The sequence below is a fragment of the Gastrolobium bilobum genome, unplaced genomic scaffold (assembly GCF_033153095.1).
Source record: "Gastrolobium bilobum isolate Gb01-03AN ecotype WA unplaced genomic scaffold, APGP_CSIRO_Gbil_v1 utg19070, whole genome shotgun sequence".
Taxonomy (NCBI): domain Eukaryota; kingdom Viridiplantae; phylum Streptophyta; class Magnoliopsida; order Fabales; family Fabaceae; genus Gastrolobium; species Gastrolobium bilobum.
The window spans coordinates 67809-91079 of NW_026895229.1; the positions used below are offsets into that span (position 1 = coordinate 67809).

The 23271-nt window shown below is 32.9% G+C and overlaps 3 protein-coding genes across 4 annotated transcripts; 2 read left to right on the forward strand and 1 right to left on the reverse strand.

Moving 5' to 3' along the window:
* Positions 1–250: 250 nt before the first annotated feature.
* LOC133300760 (probable receptor-like protein kinase At1g49730) lies at positions 251–5799 on the reverse strand. 2 transcript variants are annotated; one of them, XM_061500360.1, is made up of 9 exons: positions 5509–5799; positions 3311–3859; positions 2538–2822; positions 2139–2397; positions 2006–2058; positions 1639–1706; positions 1402–1491; positions 1131–1215; positions 251–981 (listed from the first exon to the last, which is right to left on the reverse strand). In XM_061500360.1, exons 1-9 carry the CDS (start codon positions 5612–5614, stop codon positions 443–445), a joined length of 2034 nt encoding a protein of 677 aa, XP_061356344.1. In that variant the 5' UTR covers positions 5615–5799; the 3' UTR covers positions 251–442. The 2 variants fall into 2 exon arrangements, with proteins under 2 accessions (XP_061356344.1, XP_061356337.1); XM_061500353.1 differs by having other exon boundaries at positions 2538–2828.
* Positions 5800–9161: 3362 nt separating this feature from the next.
* LOC133300688 (PI-PLC X domain-containing protein At5g67130-like) lies at positions 9162–12284 on the forward strand. Its single transcript, XM_061500261.1, has 8 exons — positions 9162–9167; positions 9245–9310; positions 10648–10761; positions 10857–10994; positions 11310–11399; positions 11499–11802; positions 11893–12116; positions 12219–12284. The coding sequence occupies exons 1-8, from the start codon at positions 9162–9164 to the stop codon at positions 12282–12284; spliced, it is 1008 nt and encodes a 335-aa protein (XP_061356245.1).
* Positions 12285–18552: 6268 nt separating this feature from the next.
* Positions 18553–21905, forward strand: LOC133300727 (PI-PLC X domain-containing protein At5g67130-like). The gene is made up of 9 exons (XM_061500309.1): positions 18553–18682; positions 18782–18847; positions 18932–19054; positions 19172–19309; positions 20308–20406; positions 20555–20858; positions 20960–21183; positions 21305–21391; positions 21464–21905. Exons 1-9 carry the CDS (start codon positions 18677–18679, stop codon positions 21623–21625), a joined length of 1209 nt encoding a protein of 402 aa, XP_061356293.1. The 5' UTR covers positions 18553–18676; the 3' UTR covers positions 21626–21905.
* The last annotated feature ends 1366 nt before the right edge of the window (positions 21906–23271 follow it).

Genomic DNA, 23271 nt, shown 5'->3' on the forward strand with positions numbered 1-23271 from the left:
AATAAACAAAGTTACAGGGTTTATGTATTGCAAGTTTGCAGCTTCTCATACAGAGTTACACCTGTACCTGGAGCTTACCCTTCGGAAACACGCCTAGCAAAGAAGAAACTGCATGCATGCCTATAGACTTGAAATTTGTCAATGAAAAAGCCTCAGTTACAGGGCATTGTAATTTGTAGATTTAAAAGGTAATCTTGAAACAATTCTTAAAAAGTGTTATATCGATAAACAATTAAACATTGCTCATGTTTCTTTAGTTAAACTATTTGCAACTGCAAGCCAATGCGGATGATAGAAGCAAAGAAAGTACTATATTCTAATCTCTCCCAAGACTTTAACATATGGACGCTTTAAGAGTTTTCCTACTTCTAACAAATCCACAAAGTTGAAGTCAGTAAGTAAATGAGAAACTCCATTAAACTTGAAGAACCTAATGAATGTTTCAGACTGAGAATATATTTGACGGGGACTCTGGAGAGCCATTCTCAAGCAAAAAGCTTCTACTGCAATATGAACGAGATGTACTTGAAGATGAAGCAAGATATCTTCCATCCCCGCTGTTAAAAATTGCTTCGTTTCTGAGCATTTTCCCTTTGCTTCTTCTGCCTCTCTGCTGATTTCCCTGACATTCTTCAACAGCTTGTAGAAACTCACTGTGCATTGGTTCTGATGTCTCATAAAGAAGCCTGAGGACCTGTTTTATTGAAGGCCTTGCTCTTCCTTCTCTTTGGGTGCACCATCCTACTATAGAAATTACTGTTTGGAGCTGATCCAAGTCAAAAGACTCCCTCACATTGGGATCTACTAGCTCCAATAGTCTTGTTTCTGATTCCATGTATGGTTGGGCCCATTCTACCAAATTCTTATTATCTTGAATAGCTCGTCTTCCTGTCACAATTTCCAGTAGTAACACTCCAAAACTGTATATATCGCTTTTCTCAGTGAGCTCTTGAGTAACAACATATTCAGGATCCATATAACCTGGAATGCAATTAACATCTGGAATTCAGTAGTATCAATGATAGAGGGTTTATACCTGGAGTTCCCCAGATATAGAACCATCTTTTGAAGCATTTACAAGGCCAAAATCAGCTAACTGAAATACAATTAAGAAGAAAAGAACTTTATACCTGGAGTTCCCCGGATTTCGGTGTTTACAGGTTCAAAGCTTATCGAACCATCTTTTGAAGCTTGTGCAAGGCCAAAATCAGCTATCTATGAAATGGTGTAACATGTGAAAAAGAAATTAGTAAACACTTGACAGCATCTAATGGGACAGTTTAAATTTGCACTATCCATGTATAACATATAAGTTTAGCGCTGTCTTGAACTATCTGACTACAAAAAGACAATGAATATTAACAAGTGAAATGATGATATACAATCAGAGAAGCATCCAACCTTAGCAACAAAGTTCTCATCCAATAAAGTGTTGCTAGACTTAATGTCTCTGTGACACAGAGGAGGATCACAATAGAAATGAAGGTATTCCTGCACGTGAGAGAAAATGAGATTGAAAATAAAATCTATAAAGTTATTAAAAGAATAAAAATAAAAGTGAAAGTATTAAAAGCTGTCAGCCAGTCAATTCTGAAAAAGCTTGAAACTAAAGCAATCAATCATAGTTAGAGAAAATACCAGGGCATTAGCCACGTCAATGGCAATTTGGATTCTAGCTCCCCAACTTAAAGGTGTTTTACCAGGGGCTGTACAAATCAACAAAATATATCAAAATGAGAATAAGGGGTTAATAGGGGAAACAAGCTAACACAGCGATCTTTTCAGCACTACTTTGATGTTATTATTTTGTTGCATAATATGTATTATTGTCATGTACAGTATGGCTGAAGGTGCTATGAGTTAGAAAAAGATGCAGAAAAGCACACAAGATCCACATGAACAAGGAAAAATGCACATGAGAGAGGGAGATTGAGGTTCCATTTGTAATCCGACCAAATAATATCCTATGGTATTGATAACAATGTATAGATATTGAAAGGCATACAATGAAGATGGTCTTTTAAGCTTCCATTTCCCATGTACTCATACAACAGAAACCTGCCATCAGACATGTAGAAGAGTTTGATTTGCAGGCATATGATGTTGAAGAACATAAGTAAGCACATGGAAACAGATACCTCTCATGCTTTTTAATGCAAAAGCCTCTTAAAGCAACAAGATGACGATGGTGCAGCCGAGCAAGAAGCTCAATTTCTCTGCAGAACTCATCCTCCCCCTGCTCAGAGATTCTGTTCATCCGCTTTACTGCTGCCACCAGGCCATCACTAAAATGAGCTTTATACACTGTTCCAAATCCCCCTTGGCCAATGATGGTGCTAAAATCCTCTGTTGCCTTCTTTATCTCCCTGTAGTTGAATTTTCGGAACATTGATGAACCTGCATAACACCCCCCCACCCCCCACCAAAAAAAAGAAGCAAAAGATCCAAGAAAAAAATTAATAAATAAAGCGCTGGTTTTCACATGTCATAATAAGAAATAAAATAAACAGAACAAAAGAGATAAACCCTAACCTTACCTTCCTGAAATTTCCATGTTGAACAAGGAGGTAAGGTTTTCGAACAGGTTTTACCAAAATTATCAGGCTCATCTAGCTCTCTGCTTTTCTGGCGAATTAGAACTATCAAGACTATGAGCGTCATAATAGCAACAGCTGTGACTGCAATAGCAATACCTGGAACTAATGTCAGGTGATATGAATGATGGTTTCCCTTAAAAGGTACACCTAACAATAGTTGACTTGGACTATCAGCAACATGTGGACTTGGAGAAGCCTCAGGAGTAGGCAAGGATGGGGATGACTCTGAAACTAGCATCACAGTTGGAAAAATGTGATCGGTTAAGTTTTACTCTATCAGTAACAATACAGAGTCTTCATTGTATACTTTAAATAAATATTTGATGGGAAAAAATAAAATAAAAGATCAGTCATTTGGCACACATATATGGATAGAACTAGACTTTATCCCGTTTTCCAAGCATAATTAAGCTTTAGAATGAATTTTGAATACTGTTTTCCATTCATGCCTTGACATACCAGCGGAATGGGATTTGTGCAACCATCGCTTATTTGGCGAGAAGCTATTATGAGAAGGATCTATAACATTCTAAAATAGAGATCTCACCCAATCTTATTAGCTTCCCATCTTAATAAGTCACATACATAACATACATATAACTATGTACGTAGTAGCATTAATAAATGTATGAACTCCTGCACACAGAGGGAACTGACGAGAGAGAACATCACAATAATTATCGTTAAAACTTTTAATCTAAAACTGTTCTTACCAGGAGGCCGGAGAAGTCCTTGAACCCCAAAGAAACAACTTGCGATGTCAATAGTAGATTTCTCATCAACTTGGCTTGCTAGTGCAGCAAAAGTGGCATCGCGACAAGTACTCAGTGTTATATTATCTTCAATTCCTAGATGATGCAGATAAACAATGCCGGCATTTAAGCATTTCTTACATTTACTTTCATCTGCAAGTGGCACTTTGCAATTTTCTGTGACCTCCGTAAATCTGGGAGATTGAAGCATATGCACGACACTAGTTCGGCCCTTGCATTCATAATTAACAGGAATTTTTGTCCCAAAACCACAAAAAACTGTTGCATTTTGTGCAACTCCATAAAGTTGTAAAGTCTGATATATGGATTGGAGGCAGATGTCAGAGGCATCTGGAGGGACCCCTAGCTTGCTTGTTGCATTAGCAAAACGAGCAACTGAAATTGCAATGTTAGCATTAATGTAGCGGCAACAATTTCCCCTGTCACCTTCGTGTGAGCATATAGAGGATGCCAGAGTAAAATTTGAAACAGTAAAATTCAAAGGGCAATCTGCAAAAGAAGGAGCAGCAGTATTAGATGCTAAATCACATTTATAATCCTTCACTGCAATGCCAACAGTTTAGTATTAGTACATTTTAAAAGATTAACCAGTTTTGTTAACTCCCATAAGGTCAATATGCGGCTGCAGTTCTCTAAATATATACTGATTCCGTGACAGTATTCAGGACGTACGAGATAAAGCTCTTGCTGTATTAGTTTTGAATACATCCTTCTTTGATTACCTTTACTTTTTCCAGTCCCAATATGTGCAACATGAAAGCCTTTGGCTCCCTAACCAAGCCATAATTTCACTTGGATAAATCTTGGATGAGGGAAAATATTGGGGAAGAGCATATGACTTAATGAAATGAATCAAATGATTAGGTTTTCAATTAAAGCTCTAAGTCTGATGTTCAGAGCCATACATCTTTTTTGTGCACAGCATATATTTTGATATTACCACTCTAACACAGGAGAAAACGCATGAGAAGTTAGCATATAATATTGAAATAAACATGGACTGGGAATTGCTTTATAGATTATATTTTTACTTCAGAGCATTGTCATAACCAGAACGCAACAAGATCTTAAATTTACATATTATCCTTCAGAGGAACAAACTAAGAGAGTATGTTATGTGTCAAGGTTCCTAAAATATTAATATGTCAAGTGCAGGCCCAGAAATGGTTTATATCCCTAACATACCCCTTCCAGCAAAAGCCCTTTGAACTCAAAGCATGGACAAAATACAAGCCCAGTAAAACCTTGCTCTGAAATTATAAATTAATTACAATTATGGGGGCAGCAAAGATCAAACTCTTGACTATTTGATCATGAACCAACTCCCTTAAAAGCTTAAACTATTAAGTGAAGGCTCATGAATGATTTTGTATCTAATAACATGCATTAAATTTCATCACAAGTCTGAACACTTCCATTTTATGTACTTTATACCAGTAAAAAAGTACAACAGAGGATGTAAAATGCGCAAGGGTAGGCTTATGTAATTACTAGTCTAGATTGAACGCAGCCAAATGTTGCTCTACTCTTGAGATGGTAACCCAGGGACCACTATCAACACACCTAGAGTAGTAGCTGTAATTTTGCGACGGTATAAATCTGGAGTTCATTTAAATATTCCTATATTGATTTCTGCAACCATTCTAGAGGTAGAAGCTTTCATTATGACGACAAATCCATTAAGATAATTTTTCCAGCGTTCATGCAACTTTGTTTTCGCAAAAATAAAATAAAATAAAAAGGGAAAGAAGTTGAGAGAAATGTTAGTAATTATTGACAATGCATGTAACATGTTTTAGATTCATTGACACTTGTCAATCCTTTCACTTTCCTTCTCTCCTATTTTTGTTTCCCAAACAAAGGGCAATAATGACTTGATTAGGTCATGAATGCAAAGTAGGAGTGAGCAATCACCAATTATCACGATTGTGTAAATGCGGCAAGAATATAAGATAGAGCAAGTTTCATACTTCATATTCACATTATTAAATACCCATTTTCATTCACACTTAACTTCACAATTTCAAATCAATGCACTAGTTGTCTACTCAGTCTCAGAATAAATAAAAAAAAGGCACATGGGTATAGAAGACATTGAAGCAGAGCTAAGAAAGGTAAGAACTTTTCAATGAACTAACCAGCCATTATGACAGGAAGCTCCATTCCAAGAAAACCGAACAATCCCAACAAGGAGGCAAGAACGCAGAGCATAGTGGAGTTGGAAGAGAAGAAAGTTGAACACATTAAAGGGCATGAAGGTACAAGAAGAGTCTATGTTAACTCATTTTGGGAACACCATTTACAATAGGTTTTAAGACTTTTCAGAAAGACTGGTGGGTAAGTATGGGCGTGTGGGTGTGCGTGGTGAGAGAGAGAGGGAGAGAGAGGGTTTTGTACTAGTGTTTGGCTCTCAATAAATGCGCACTGATGAAGAAGAAGAACAAATTTTTTGTTTGATGCTTTCGTGGGGTTCACCTTTATCTGGTTTAGGTTCCAGAGAGGGACAGAGTTTTCCCTTTCACTTTCCTCATAAAATGCCACTCCCTCGGAAAATATCATGTGATTATTGCTCAAAATTCATAGCTAATGCCTAATGCTATTAGGGTTTTATAGAAGTTATCTCGTAAGAAAATTGATTCTATTAAGTTACAGAGATTCGTTTTGTGTGTCAGAATTTTTTTTTTTTTTTGGTTTTAAAAATTGTGAGTCCCACAAAATGTTGTGTGTGTAGAAAAATTGTTGTGGTTATGTTAAATGATAGATGCAAAACCCATACTATTATGAACAAAAAGAAACTCCAAAAAAAAAAAAAACGGGTAGTAGTAGTGGTGGTGGTGTATTAGACTTAGATTTAACATGAAATAAAAGTAGTTGAAAATGAATTATTAAATTAACTTTAAAAATTAAAATTGTTGAATATATTAATACAAAAGAGTACTGTGACTAAGTATGTCCAAAAGAGTTCAGACAAATATGTAGTGTAGTGTAGGACACAGTTCCTATCACAGCTGCATTTATGTGGGTATTTTATAAGAGTAAATATGTCAATATTTTATAAATTTTGCTTTGTTATTTATTTTAGTGTGTATGTGGGGGTGACAATGTAACTTCCTTTTTGGCATGAAATTGGAGCTTTGTTTTGCCTTCTTACTTTTTTTTATCATTGTTAAAGCTTCAAATACCTCCCATTTCCTCTTTTAGTACTTTAATCTAATAGCTAAATGAGTTGTTACAAGTGATTAGTATAAAATATTTTTTGGTACTTAAAATTTGTATAAAACCACTCGAGGGTCCAGACAGATAGATTCTTTTCTTACATGCTGTAAAAGCTTAATCCTTTACGTGGTTATTGGTATTTCTTTCGGTTTTGTTTAGACTATGAGGGCCTCACAAGTCTGCATCAGATCGTAATCATACAAATATATGATGCTTCACCTAACATGTGAGGTTCTGCGGGACCTATGAAATATGTACAAGCATGTGTTCTAATGTATTGTTCTTGTTGCGTTGCATATAGTTGCCGCAGGCAGCACCCAATGGCATAGAATGGGGGATTTGTTTCTGTGACGTGTCTAAATAATTTTATTATCAAATTATGGAGTAAGTTATATTTACAAACTTTTTTGTTTACAAATTACATTATCTTCTCTCGAGAGAACACTCCTTACATTATGCTCTCTCGGGAGAACATAGTGTAATTTGTAAAAAAATTTAAAAAAAATTTGTAAACGGATCTTTCTTCTCAAATTATATGATATTAGTTATACAAAAAAAAAATGTATAAAGTAATCCAAAAAAAAAATGTATAAAACGTCACTAGTTGAATGTTAAAAAATAAAATTATACGTTATCTTTTATTTTATTTTTTCTCTCCTTTCTCCATTTTTATGAGTTTTCATGTGATCTTTTTTCAAAACCTATTTCAGTAGGTGGTCCCTTCTTTTTTTAAAAATTTCTTAAGAACTTCATTTGACATTTGTCTACAAACTCCAGCAAAGCTAAGGGAATGAATCTTAACCACAATTCACACAGGTATCAATTAAGAAATGTGAATGTTGGTTGATGTGCAAAACAAAATTGTTTAGGAAAAGAAAATGCCAACAAGACAGAATCAATATGATTAGGTACAATATAATAATTAACAATATGTGTGCCAGCTATCTTCATCTGTTTTTGGCTAAACAATTCCTATTATCTTCATCCTCAAGGACTTGTGACTTGGGTATATTACATGAAAGTGTGCTCTTGTTGATAATGGTTGCAAATCAATATCAGCAGCATATTAGCTACTATTTCGTTAATTTATTTTTTGTTACAAAAAATAAATTATCATTCCGCTAATTATTAGTCCCTTAAATTCGGCCCATCTAAGAATTAAAAAAAAACAAAAATAAACAAAAGCATAAATATAATCACAATGGCCCTTTTCCTAATGTATTTTTAGTGAAACCATAATCGCAATGGCCGATCTATCTTATCAAGAGGCTAAGCATTTCTATCCTTAGTACATAAGTAGCTAATAGCCTAATACATTCAAAACATATATTCGTGAGTAGAGGTGGACAAAAGGGCCCGCCCCGCCTCATCTCGCCATTAATCCGTTAAAAAATGAGTCAGTTCGCTCCGCCCCATTCCGCTATCAACTCGCCAAAAAATGAGTTAGTCCGTCTCGCCCTGCTTTTGAAAGTGGGCTGGAAAATTCAACCCGTCCAGTCCCGTTTGGCGGGTTGGGCGAGTTAGCCTGTCAGCCCGAGCCTATTTTACACTGGCCCGCCTATGCCCACTATCGACCCGCCAAAAAATGAGCTCGTCCCACTCCGTTTGATGGGTTGAACAGGTTGGCCCGCCGAACCGAACCTGTTTTACTGGCTCTATTCATGAGTGAATAAAGTTGGAGCATTTTTTTTTTCAAGCATTATTTATAATTATATATCCAGCTGTTCATTTGGGAACATTCTAGACAAGATGGATTTGTATTATTCAAATGTGAAAACACGAAAAAAATCTAATGATATAAACAAAACAAAAAAATCTAATGAATATAAAAGTATATTCTATATGAAGACGAGGTTTTTTATTGGAAGAAGTAGCCACGTATACCTCTAAACAACAACCATTAGAAACAAATAATATTTTTACAACCAAAAAAAAAAAAAAGATTTTTCATTCAAGGTAGATAGTGATGCATTTTTAGACCAGTATATATCATGTAGAGTGGTTACTTATATATATCGTATAGAGTCATGAACAACTGTAAATATATATATATATATATTTGTTCGTTTTTTGTTTTGCCTCTGGAAAAAAAGGAATAGCTTACGTTACTCCTAGTCCTATAGGTGTGTCACATAATAATTGAACAATGCCTTTTTATTTTTTGTGATTTTTCTTCCCTTTTTTGTTCTTTTGGGTTACCTACATTGTTTCTTGATACTAATTTTAATTTTTTATGACACAACTGAGCTATCATAAGACCAAGCATTCCTAAATTATTTTAATCTGCATAACCCTTTGGAATTGCTTTAGACAAATGCTATGGAACGATCGAATGGGAACTCAAAAAGGCAAAAACCTCAAATTTCAGCTACAAAGACACAATCAATTTGCGCATAAGTAAATTAAGAGAAAGTTTTGTGAATAAAATATAGATAAATGAAGTCCTAGATATTCTAAATTGTAGCCATTCAAATATTTAAAGTTTCATTTCCAATCTATATATAATCTGTAATAGTAGCTTGCCTATGTAATGTGTAATCTGGTGTTGTTTGTTAAACAGAACCCAGAATAGCCAATGGAGGTACGTGCAATTACAATCACATTCTTCCTGCTCTGCCGTTGCCTGTATTTCACTCTTTCATCCTTATTTTTCTGCAGAACTACCTTCTTGTTGCCACTTTGGTTAGCACAAGTCTTGTATTTGGTTGTTACATTGCTCTCAAGGTACTTTATTATCAGTAGAAAATATTAGATTATGTAGATAAAAGAAGGTGTGGTAGGTGTAGGATCTTAGCAGCAAGGAGATGAAATGAAACTCCTTATTATCTTTTTGTATCTTACTTTGCAATTCATACAACACCTACTTATATAGAACTCTTACCATAAATATTGAGTGTCTTGATTCTAGGAACTAGTTCTTGGATTTATGCAATAAAAACATGCACCACGATTCATGTTTCAAGAAATTTCAGAATTAATTTCTAAGACTCCCTCCTAATTTTGAAAATTATAGAATTCCAAGTTTGTCACAAAAGTGAAAAAAGACAAAAACTTGTCTTAGGAAGTAGGCTTAGTGAAGATATAAGCAACTTGGTCTTTAGATTTGCAAAACTTAAGCTAAATCTCTTCTTCTTCAATCTTCTCTCAAATAAAATGAAACATGAATGAAAAAACATGATTCTTGGTCATTGCTATTGAGGACATGTTGTCATAAAAAGTTATAGTTGAAGACCATTGGTCTTGCTTCATATCCTTCAAAATTCTTCTAAGTCCTGTGAGCATGTGCTAGTTTGCGTCCTGTCATGCAAAACTTTAATAAATTTGCAACATATATATATTGAGAAAGAAAAATTCTCCCATGCATATTCTTCCTTTAATTGCATGCCAAGAAAATACTTCTTAAGGCCCGAGTCTGTCATCTCAAATTGACACATCATTATCTTCTTGAGTTCTTCCCCCATTCACAGAATTGTCATCTTCAAACTTCACTTAAGACTTGAATTTCTCATCCAATGAGACAAAATTCTCCTTGATTTCTGTCATGAATATTGCAGTCATTATCAACATATAAGTCTCCTTCGTTTTTGAGGTTCTAGACACACACAAAATATGCTCTGATATGCCTTCTGTGTTATCTGAAAAAATGAACTTTGTTCTTATCCTTCATTGGATAGTTTATCACCTAGTGATCTGAGTTTCTGCAGCAATTGCATTGTCTAAACCAACATTGGTTGCTGCCAAATTTTTTTTTTTTTCTTTCTTGCAAATAGAGCACTAAGGAGTAGTCTTATCATTGTTTCATAGCCTTTCTTGGTTTGATTTGAATCTCCCACATCCTTTGCTAGATCTTCCTCTTCTCTTTTGTGGCTGACAATTGTTGTGCTTCTTTTTCTTTGCATCTTTCTTTTCATAAAAATATACCTTTAATTGTATAGCTTGCTCAAAAGGCTAATAATTTCTAACAATTATCATTTAAACATTATCTAGTTCATAAAATAAGCTAATTCACTCATCATTTTTAAGTTGACTTTCGTTTCTCTATGAGAAACATTTTCTAACAGGTTGGAGAAACATGCTCCCGAGACACGAATGATTGTGACTTGGGGCTGCAGTGCATGGAGTGCAACTCGCGAAACCGATGTACACGAATTCATACTGCAAGTCCTATTTCAAGGGTCCTTAATCCTTGTCTCATTTTCTTCATTTTTTCCCCATACTTCTAATAAATTGTTTATGAGATTATTATGAATAATGATGTATATATATATAGGTGAAGGAGCTTCCATTCAATCGGTACTCATGGCTTACAACACACAACTCATTTGCGAGGAGGGGAGTGAACTCGAGTACAGGTTTTCCAATTTTGGCTATCACGAACCAGGAAGACACCATTACAGATCAGCTAAAAGTATGTTACACATATCTCTCTCCTTAGTCTTACGAGAAGAAGAATGAAGTCACAAACTATTTTGTAAAATTTGGGAAAGAAAAAAACTATATAGTAAAATCAAAAGACTTCATGAATCAAAATAAAGGGGTTGGAGGCACCAAGTTTCTATACATTCTACTTCCACTGGAAAAAGGGCTATATTTTGTTTATTGGGGACAAAAATTATCTTTGAAGAACTATGTCAATTGTTAGGATAAATGCCATTTTAGTTCTAAAAATAAGTTCATATATATGTGCAGAAATATAATTTTTATAAGCCATTTTCTGTTGCAGAATGGTGTGAGAGGACTAATGCTGGATATGTACGATCACAAAGATGACATTTGGTTGTGTCATGGGCAGTGCAACCAATTTACAGCCTTTGTAAGAGATCCGTGAGATTTTATGAATAGTGAAACTGTACTAATTTCTTTCATATTCTTCAGAGCACTGATTTTGGTCTATGAAATCTGATTTTAACAGCAACAAGCTATAAATGTTCTGAAAGAGATTAAGGCATTCCTTGTAGCACACCCAACAGAGATTATCACCATTTTCATTGCGGATCATGTGACGTCACCAAATGGTGTGAACAAGTTGTTTGATAGAGCTAAGTTGAGGAAATTCTGGTTTCCAGTATCTAAAATGCCCAGGAATGGTAGCAATTGGCCAACAGTCATAGAAATGATAAGAAAGAATCATAGGCTACTTGTGTTCACTTCAAATCCAGCTAAGGAGGCTTCTGAAAAAATTGCCTATGAATGGAATTATGTTGTAGAAAATCAATGCAAGTCCTATATTATTTCCTCTATGATCAAATTATATTATTACATACATTCTACATTTGAGTTAATTCTGATGAGTTTCAAAATTGCAGATGGAAATGATGGGATGAGGGAAAGTTCTTGTCCAAATCGAGAAGAATCATTTCCAATGAACACAAGCACAAAGTCACTAGTCCTAATGAACTACTTTCGAAATGTCAGAGATTCTGAAGAAGCTTGCAGGGATAACTCATATCCATTGATTAGCATGATGAATATTTGCTTCACAGCTGCGGGTAACCGATGGCCTAACTTCATTGCTGTTGACTTTTACAAGGTAAAATTTTAGAACCATTTTTATGTCCATAACTAAAGAGCATAGGCTATACAAATTGGTACATTTTATTCATTGGATTTAATTTGTGGATGGAACATTCAGAGAGGCGATGGTGGGGGAGCCCCTGAAGCATTAGATGTGGCAAATCAAAACTTGCATGGGGCGTGAGGAAACATGGCTCATCTCACTCATTTGGGAGGTACACAATGAATGAAACTTGTTTATGTCACTTTTTTTTCCGTTACCTAGAATGAAGATCTTACATGCTTGAGAATATGGGTGCTAGCAGTTTTTGACAGTTTATATCCCCTTTTATATATTTGTAGTCTATAGTTGAGTGTATAAAGTGATGTTATAACTATAAAAGACCTTAAAAAAAAAACTGTAAAGACCGTGTGAATTTCCTATATTAACTAGAACTATATTAGTATTTGCATCAAATTTGAATTTGGAGCTTCATGCACCTCTTAGCCTGGATTAAACCATTCTTCCAATGAGTCCCAGTCATGAGACTTTCTACTCATGTTCTTTATGTTTAGTTTAAAAGGGATTGGATAGAAATATTCAGTGAAAATGAAAACACTGTATTTCCAATTAATAGTAGGAAGAATGCTAATAAGTAATAACACACTATTTATTATTAAAAATAAAATTTTATAATTGTTTCGGTAAATAATATGGCTCCACACTCTATTTGAAATATTTCGTTCTATTTGAACTTCCAATTCAAACTCTATTTTAAGTAAATTCTTGACAAATTTTTGAAGGTCAGAAGACGTGTCTCTCTCCTCGAAGGGAGACTAGTTTCATCCTTCTTCTTGTAACGAAGCTCAATGCATCCGCTGTTCCAAGAAGAGGGTTGTCTTTGGGCCGTATTTTAAGAACAAAGTGACCGGAGGAGGTTGGATGAGAATACCCTCCAGGTTATACCAAAACAATAAAATAAAATATTTCACTCAATAAATAATTAATGCGTTAAAAAAATTTAAATTAAAAAGTGCTGATACCTTCTTTGGAATATATAGGGCAATTGGCTTTACTTTTTCTTTTTTCTTTTGGATAAGAAGCAATTGGCTTTACTTTGATTGCAACTCACAAAGAACGAAAATTTTATTCGGAAAAGATTAGTCCAATCAGAAAATGAATGACATCAGTAATGATGTTTTGAAATTCCATTTCAAATCAACGTCAGAATTCCTTACGTTAGCTTATATTGGTGGCATTCGCCACTGCACTTGGTTCTTTTGAAACGGTTTCACACCTTAATATATTCATGTTTTATATTAAAATAATAAAAGAAAAAGACGTTGGAGTTGATCCACAGCCATCAAATGATGCGTATGAAACGAATAAATGTTTGATAACCAAAGATTCATTCAGTATATCTCATCAATAAAAATATTATATGTCAATTAAAATTTGTTTTTTTGTCAAATTTTTTCTCTCTCTTCTGATGTGTAATGCTCTTATTGATGAGATGCACTGAATCTAGGTACAGTAGTAGTACCAAAAATTTATTCCTATGAAACTTAAAATTAGGATTAAGGATTAAAATCTTATTAGGTAGATATATCTAAAGTTTATTAAAAATAAATAAAAATCTTTTTTAAAATAATGTATAATTAATGGGGAATAATATACTTACCATAAATTTTTTTTACCATATTTACGACCAATCTAATTACTGTTGATTTTTGTCAATCTAACGATTATAATTTATTGGAAATATTAGATCACATTTATTAATTAATTATTAATTCATAATAATTTTTAATAAATTATAACCGTTAGATTAACGAAAATCAATGATGATTAGATTAGTTGTAAAGGTGGTAAGTTTTTTTGGTGATAAGTATATTTTTCCCCATAATTAATTAAGGAGATAAATTGAATTTTTTGGGCCACTGATAAATTATTTTACACTCAATAAGACGTTCTATAATCATAGACTCATACGTAATAAGTATTTTTAAAAGAATAGGTTATTCTATTTATTTTTTGTCAACCTAACTTTATTTATTATTCTCTAACACCATTATATCATAATTTCAATAAGAGAAAAATAATAAAGATAGTTGAGATGGTATATCCCATATTTAAATCCTCCTAATTATTAATAAGCTATAAAAATAAGTTCCGGTTACCTATTATTAGTTACTCTTAACACTCGATTGTATATACTTGCATTTTGGTAATTTCTTTATACCTTGACTGTTTGATGTGTACTGCTACTTAGGTAGTGATGCATTGGATTGAAACGTATTAAGTTAGCAAAGAGCTTAATCATCAATAGGTACAATTGTAAGAGTTAAAACTATATGATCCAATGGTTGGCCTAGTGTGGTTAAGGAGGTGTGCTTATCCATTAATTACTTGGGTTTGAATCTTAAACGCATCAGGCCAAAAGAGAAAAAACTAGAATGACTCACATCCATGTACATGAACATAAAGTAGGAAGAATGAATCCGCATAGAAGAGGACATATTAGTTTGAATCATAGCGTAGCGTCATGGAATTGGTTCACAATAACTATCCAAAGTTCTTTATGCGAATATGCTTTTGTTGGCCGCCATGCAAACGAATGCTTGAGTCCTTGCCTCACCTGAACTAAAAGCCACGCAAACCGAAATTTCCCCTTATTTTCTGGCCTTAATTTAACTACATATATATGTTATATTTATGCACGCAACAACACTTCCGCATATAGTGAGACAGCAAAGTTTTTAAAAGGATAAAGTTTTGAACTTTTTAGTTTGTGAAGGCTCTCCAACTATGAAGTGAAGCAATCTAGGATCTAGTCATCTCATGTTTGAGGGCTATAACCTTACGGCAAAGCAATTTTTGTCATGTTTAGGAGACTTGAGTTAGCGAAGCTTCAAAAAGAGTTCGAACAAAAATTGCTTCAAGAAATAAAATACCTTCTTGAATAAACTTTCAATTAGTCTTCCAAAAATTAAGATATTATCGTCATATTAGTTGTTTAAATTAAGACTGTTAATCACTAAATTAGTACTTTAAAAATTAAAGTTTTGTTAAAGAAGTCCTATACAGATTTTTTATTTTATTTTATCAAATTGATTGTTTAGTCAAAAATACTTGTACGGAGCCAGCACATCAGTCCCTAAGTAATTTTCTCAAATTTGTAATTTTGTATTACTATTTAATTTTCAATACACATAAATTAGTGGTAATTTTATATCTATGGGAACTTATTTTAGTGAAAAAAAATAGAAAATTAAAATAATAACATTTTGATATTTAAGTAACTAATTTGATTATAAAACATTTAAAATACTAATAATACGACACTCTAATATTTGAAGAGTAAAATTGAGAGTATATTCTATCTTTTTTTTTGGTGAGGGGAGTATATTCTATCTTTAACATGTCGGGATAGACAATAAAACCCTTAACTTTTTTTTTGCACGAAGAAATAAACATTTGCTTCTACGCATAACATTAACACGGCAGGAGGCTGTATAATTCAAAGTCATTCGACCTCTCAATATTTAAATTTTTTTGTAAATACAAATTTGTAAAATTTCAAATACTAACGATACAAATTCTTACAAAAAAGTAATTATATATTATTATTTTGTAAATCTGATTGTAATAAATAAAGATTCATCTCTGAGTTAAAATATAAAAATCTAGACGTAACTATAAGAGTTTTTTTTATGGATAAATATAAAAACTTATTACATACTGACAGTTATAGGTGGCAAATTAAGCTCTGCCCGGAGAGCCAGCTCACCAACACATTTTTATAATTAAATAAAAAATTTATTCTTCTTCTTTTATAATTAAATTCCTAAATCTGATTTTAATTTTTGTAAATATAAATTTGTAAAATTTCAAATACTAACGATACAAATTCTTACAAAAAATAATTATTTTATTACTATTTTATAAATCTGATCGTGATAAATCATCTCTGAGGAAAAATATAAAAAACTAAATGCAACTGTAAGAACTTTTTTGTATGGATAAATATAAAAATCTATTACATGCTGATAGTTAGAGGCGGCCGGGCCGGGCACACCAACTTATTTTTATAATTAAATTAAAATTTCATACTTCTTATTTTATAATTAAATTCCTAAATCTGATTTCAATTTTTGTAAATACAAATTTATAAAATTCACAATACTAAGGACACCAATCCTTGCAAAAAAATAATTATTTACATAAAATGCTGAAAGTTAAATGTGACAAACTGGGCTTGTCCCGGAAGGCCTGCCCGCCTCGCCTTCCAACACATTTTTATAATTAAATTAAAATTTTATCCTTCTTCTTTTATTTTTTAAATTTCTAAATCTGATTTTAATTTTTGTAAATACAAATATGTAAAATTTCAAATATTAATAACACAAATTCTTGCAAAAAATAATTATTTATTATTATTTTGTAAGTCTGAGTGTAATAAATGAAAGTTCATCTCCGAAAAATACTAAAAGAAGTCAAGTCAAACTTTATAATTTTTGAATGACCACAAGACAAGCTAAAGTATAGTATTGTATTTTGGAATGATCAAAGGACAAGCTAAAATATAATGATATATTCTTGTGTGGATAAATATAAAAATTTATTATATGCTGATATAAAATGCTAACAATAAGAAGTGAAAAATGGACTCAGCTTGGAGGGCCGACCCACCACGTCAAAATAGCACAAAATAAAAATACAGTTCTTTTTTATTTCATATATTTTTCAAGTAAAAGGTTTGCATTTTTTATTTTGTTCTTCATATTTATACCTCTATTATTGTATCAGAGCTTCGTAGCAAGATGAAATTCTTGATTTCTTTTAAAGATTAACCAATCACGACCAATAAAATTTTTGATTTTATGCACGGGTAATACCCTAGTTAGTAGCTCAAGCGAAGGTCATTTACGTTTGGACCAACCATTTTAACGATTATCCAGATTTTAGCCACGTGCGTTTGACAAAAAGGGATAAATGAGTTCCGTTCACTAAATTATAGCACCGAGAAGTGCACACGTGGTGAAAATAATGAAAATTGATTTTGAGCCAGTTTGGATAAGCTTTTTTTTTTCAAAAGCTGCTTTTTTTAAGAAAAAAAAGCACTTCTCGAAAAAAGTCTGTTTGGATGCCTGCTTTTAAAAAAAGCAGAAGTCATAAAAAAAGTCAAAAACTTACTTTTTTCGGAAGCTAAAATTTTTAGCTTATCAAAAAAGCAGAAGTCAAAAGTCAAATATTTTTTTCAAAAATCAAATATTTTTTTAAAAATCTAAAAAAGTGTAACTTTTATAAAAAGTACTTTTAAAATAAGAAAGTGATAAAAAGGACTTTTAAAAAAAGTGAATACAAACGGGCCTTTTGTCGTTTGTCTCTAACATGGCTGTGATTTTTCAGACATGAGAGACATGAAAGAATATCCATTTACGAAAATAATGCTACACAAACGGCCTCTATACCAATGAATTATCACAATTCACACGGTCATAACTCGTTACATTCACTACCAAACTTTAAACTTATGAAATCAAATTTGCTTATCAGTGCATAAATTAACTGCTTGTTTTTTTTCTTATTAAACAAAGAATATAGAAGTAATGTAAACACATTTGGGTACTATGGTAATTTAAAATGAAATTATAAATTATATATTTTGAAGAATATATAATTGAAAAAAATGATTATTCTTTTAAATGATATAATTTTGTGTCATTTTAAATCATGACCGTTGATTTCAGTCAATCAACGGTTATATTTTATTGGGTCAAATTTATTAATTAATTAATGATTATCAATAAATTATAACCGTTAATTGAAGAAAATCAATGGTTAAAATCTAAAATGACATAAAATTATATTATTTAATAGGATAGATATTGTTTTCTATATAATTATAGGGTTTGGTATTTGTCATTTTAAATGACATAAATTATGTCATTTTAGGAGGGAGATAAACATAAAAAATGAAAATTATAGAGGAGAAAGAGGGTGGTTTTTTTATTTAAATTTTAAATAAAAAATATTATTTTGTGTCTACCTCTTTCTCTTAAAATGACATAACTTTAAGTCATTTAAAATGACAAACACTTTTCCCATAATTATAATATTAAGGGTTAAGTGTTTGTCATTTTAAATTATATAACTTTATTTGTAAAACTAGAAAAAAAAGTGAAAGAAAAGAAATGAAAAAACACACTAAAATGACGTAGGTTTATTAAAAATAACAGAAAGTTATATGATTTAAAATGATAAATATTTTTTTCTAATATTAAAATATATTTTTTTCTCTTTCTGAAAAAAAAAAAAAAAAAAAAAAACATATATCCTTAGTGGGTTGTACATATGCGACCGTAATATTGTAGATTTTTTCGTTAGTTAGGAGAAGACTCAGCTGGTTAACACCATTAAGTCCTTAAAGACAGATAAAGCTGCTGCAAAATCGTTCACTTTCGGGTCACACGTCTTGTTCACATGTTGCACTCTTTGGAAATCAAACTTCGCATTCATTCTTTATTACTGATACAGATACCCCATTTTCGTTCATCTTTCCTCACATTCTCTCTCCGGCACGCCTCTAAATTATGCAGGTATCTAACTCCCCCTTCTTCTTTTTCATGCTCTGTTTTTCCTCTGTTCTAAAACAGAGACTTCAATTTCCTCTCTCTGTCTCTCTTTCTCTTTTGCAGAACCCAACTCTTGCAACTACCCTCTTCGCCGTTTTGCTTTTTCTTCATTCCTCACTTGCCCTCAAGGTACAGAGAAACACCAACCTTTAACACCCTTTTTCGTACTGTTGTTATTTTCCGTAACCCTTTTTGGTTCTCTTATTTTAATAGGAAGGACAACTATGCGTAGCAGACAAGAACTGCGACTCTGGTTTGCACTGCGAGACGTGCGTTGCTAATGGAAACGTGCGACCGAGGTGTACTCGTATTCAACCAATCAACCCCACTTCACAGGTCTCACTTTTATGTTTTTTTTGTGTCTTCTATGTTGTGCTTTCTGGGTATTGTCGTTTATGGAGTTTTCTTGCGCCATGAATGTGGTACCTAATAAAGTCTCGGTTTTTCGAATAGGTGAAGGGGTTGCCGTTTAATCGGTATTCATGGTTAACGACGCATAATTCATTTGCGCGGTTGGGTCAGAAATCGATGACTCGTTCTGTGATTCTGGCTCCCACGAATCAGCAAGACACGATCACCAGTCAGCTTAATGTGGGTTTTCTTCCATCCCATTTTTATTTTTTTTTACTTTCTCTATTTCTCTCAAGATTATAGTGTTTGGTTTCTAGGAAAATTTTAAATTCTAAAAAAAAAAAAAAAAATTGGGAAAGAAAATGAAACCTTAAGCAGTTGTCGCTGCCCTGTCTCTCATTGTGTTATGTTCTGTCTTCTTACCGGGGAAGTTAAGCTTCTACCTTCTGGTCGTTGTAACAGAACAGAAGGTCCCCACTTTCTATTTATTCGATTTTTTTATTTTTTATTTTTTATTTTTCAATTAAAGTTTAGCCTTAGAACGTGCTGCATGTGGGAATTTATATTTTAAATTAACTGAACAACCAGGATTACTTTACATGGTTGAATAGTTCAAGTAATTAATAGTTTGGTTGGATTAGTTAGGGACTTCGTGTGATATGGAACTTTTTTGTCGGAGAATGTTTGAATTTTTTTAATGACACGTTTAGAGTTGCTGAAGCACACCAATGAATAAAATAGCATTATCAGTTTTCGCGAAACAACTTAGAACTAATCGAATATAGCAGAAGAAGGAAGCTAAAGAGTCAAAGTTCAAACATAAGCAAAACAGAAGTGAAGACTTCTAATTTCTGATCTTACAGTAAAAATAATTTCATTGAATAGCTTGGCATTTATACATCATTTATATGATATATTTCAAACCATTTTGTCTCTGAATCCCACCATTCAATATGACTTATGATTCATGGTCCAAAAATTAGATTGATGATTTTATGATTTGAATTGCAATTTGATAACCTTCTTGAGATTACTCACCTCTTTTACACAGATCAAATAGCATCACTTATCCGAAACAATCAGAATACATAGTACAAAGAGGATAAAAGAGAAGTTACCCCTTTGTTAATATTCTAATGCGTAAAAGAAATTCAAACTATTAGGTCTTTTGAGGATATAAATGATTTCAATTCAAGAGCTTTGGCACCTTATTCTTGTATTTCACATTTCTCTCGCAGAATGGAGTACGAGGGTTGATGCTTGACATGTATGACTTCGAGAAAGATGTTTGGCTGTGTCACTCATTTGGGGGCCAGTGTTACAACTACACAGCTTTTGTAAGTAACAAATGGTTTAGTTGTTGCTATTCCAAATTAAGTATGATATAAGTACAAAATTGAATTTGTATTTCTCTGTGAATATGAAATCTAGTTATGCATTTACTTCGATAGTTATTACTTGTCTGAAATGTGAACATACATACAGCAACCTGCAATTAATGTTCTCAAAGAGATTCAAGCATTTCTTGAAGCAAACCCATCAGAGATTGTTACTATTATTATTGAGGATTACGTGACTTCACCAAAAGGTCTAACAAAGGTGTTTGATGCTGCTGGACTGAGAAAATACTGGTTTCCAGTGTCTCGAATGCCCAAAAATGGTGGAAACTGGCCAACCGTAGATGATATGATCCAGAAGAACCAGCGCTTAGTAGTCTTCACTTCAAAAGCATCTAAGGAAGCTTCTGAAGGGATTGCATATGAGTGGCGATATTTAGTAGAAAACCAATGTAAGTACTACATGTTCCTAATATTTAAGTTTACTTTGGTAACAAAGTTTCAATTGGATATATTGGTGAATGTTAATGGGGTTTGAGAGTGCAATTTGCAGATGGAAATGGAGGCATGAAGGCTGGTTCATGCCCGAATCGTGCAGAATCACCATCTATGAACACAACATCAAGATCTTTAGTCCTAGTGAACTACTTTAGAGATCTTCCAGATGTAACTAAATCTTGCAAGGACAATTCAGCTCCTTTGCTTAGCATGGTCAACACTTGCTATGAAGCAGCCGGCAAACGTTGGGCTAATTTCATAGCTGTTGATTTCTACAAGGTGTTAAAATATATATTAGCCATGAGAAAAATAGCCTTTTGAGTTGATATTGCAAACTTATAGAGTAAGAGAATTGTGATGTAAGTAAATATAATTAACTTGTATTACATTGATGTTTCAGAGGAGCGATGGAGGAGGAGCCCCAGAAGCATTAGATGTTGCAAATGGTCATCTAGTATGTGGGTGTGGAAAAATAGCCTCCTGCAAGGTTTGCATCAATTACTTTCATTCACTCTCTTCCTCTTCTAAGTTTTCATATACTGAATTTTGATTTGTGCAGGCAAACGTGACATTTGGATCATGTCAGTTACCTGAGGCTCATACAACATCTCCCCATGTGGCAGCTCGTGACTCGAGCTTTGGCATTCGAAATTGCAAGCCAGTTGATTTGTTGTGGTGGTTTGCTACTACTCCTCTCGTGGCCATGCTTGTGGCATTGTGAAAAACCTTTCCCTTTAATAAAATGCAAGTAGAAGAGTTTCGGAGAAAGAGTGTGAAGAAACCATTTTTTTGGGTAACGCTGAATTGGGTGTGAACATTGATTAGTTAGGATAGTGTGGGGTTGGTACATTGTGGTGGCTTTTGTTTTTTATTTTGGGGATTAGCTTTGGTAGCTGTCGTTGTAATTTTGTAGTCATGGTGGGAATGCAATGGGCCCACTAACTTAATATTGTGAAATTATCAGTGTGCAACATTTGGTGGGTTGTAATGTTGTATGATATCATTAACAAAGCACTTAGATTTATGAGGTGTCAATCTGAGTAACATTTATGCTTTGATATATTTCACATATTTTTAGATACACCTTATGTAAGAGAACCCTTTTATGTACCACTCAAGTATTTTTTATTTTTCCAACTATGTTATTTATGTAATAATAAATTTATTTATGTATTTTTTGATAACAATAATAAATTTATTATTAGCTAAATAGGGAAGACACATGGTGAATTTGAGGTGTAGAAGACACAAATAGGGAAGTGAAGATAGAGAAGAAACTGCGCCTCAAATCCAGATTTCCTTCATCACGTATATCCTTCAACCGAATCCAGAACAAAGCAAAATACTCAATTGTTGCCAAACTCACCAAAATCATAATCCCACTTTTTGTATAACAGCAAAATAAAATAAATCATTCTGAAACATCAATCCGCACCCAATAACCAAAACTTTTCTTTCTTTCAACTTCACATGACCCACATTAATAGCTCTCATAATATGTTATCACCTAATCAATTTTTTCAAAAGTTTATGCTATTGGACGAACACATATAAATAAAACCCTTTGACTTTGATGTGTGAATGATTTGAGAAAATTTAGTATGAAAAATCAAAAGTTATCAACATATAGCCTGTAGGTGTTTCATTAAAACTAAAAGGGTAGCACTATATCATAGAGCAAACTTAAAGGCCTGAACTATAGAATCAGATCATAATATACTTTTTTTAATGGGCTTAGGATCTGGTTTTTTTATAGGTTATAGCCCAAAATAATGAACCATAAACATGTTCGGGCCATCCAATGTCATAACCCAAGACCCTAAAACAGAGGAAAAAAGAAGGTTCTCACCCGATCCTCCAACGACAAAGAGGGAAACCAGGCTGCACAACCTGAGGTCCGTAAAGAGAACTATTTTCAAGAGAAAAGTTGAAAATAATAGCTGAACTTGTTCAACACCCAAAAAAAGACCAAAAAAAAAAAAACTTAGATGTATTGAAGACTATCCCTTACTTTCATCCTCTTATTGAAGTCTGAACTTTTGAAACAGAGGCTAACTTAATTTTGAGACCATACGGGAGAAAAGAAGCTACAATATGAGAACTTGAGAAGTTATCCGTTTGGATGTGCATGTAAAAAGATTTTTTTTATGTCTTATTTATTTCAGGAATATTTTTTCATAAAAGTTAAAGCTATTTCGATTTTTTTAAAAAAAAATTGACTTTTGACTTTTGAATTTTTTAGAATCTAAAATTTTTAGCTTAAAAAAAAAATTGATATTTAATTTTTTTGTAACTTCTATTTATTTTTTCAAAGCAAATATCCAAAAAGACTTTTTTTAGTGCGGAGTGCATTTTTTAAAAAAAAAA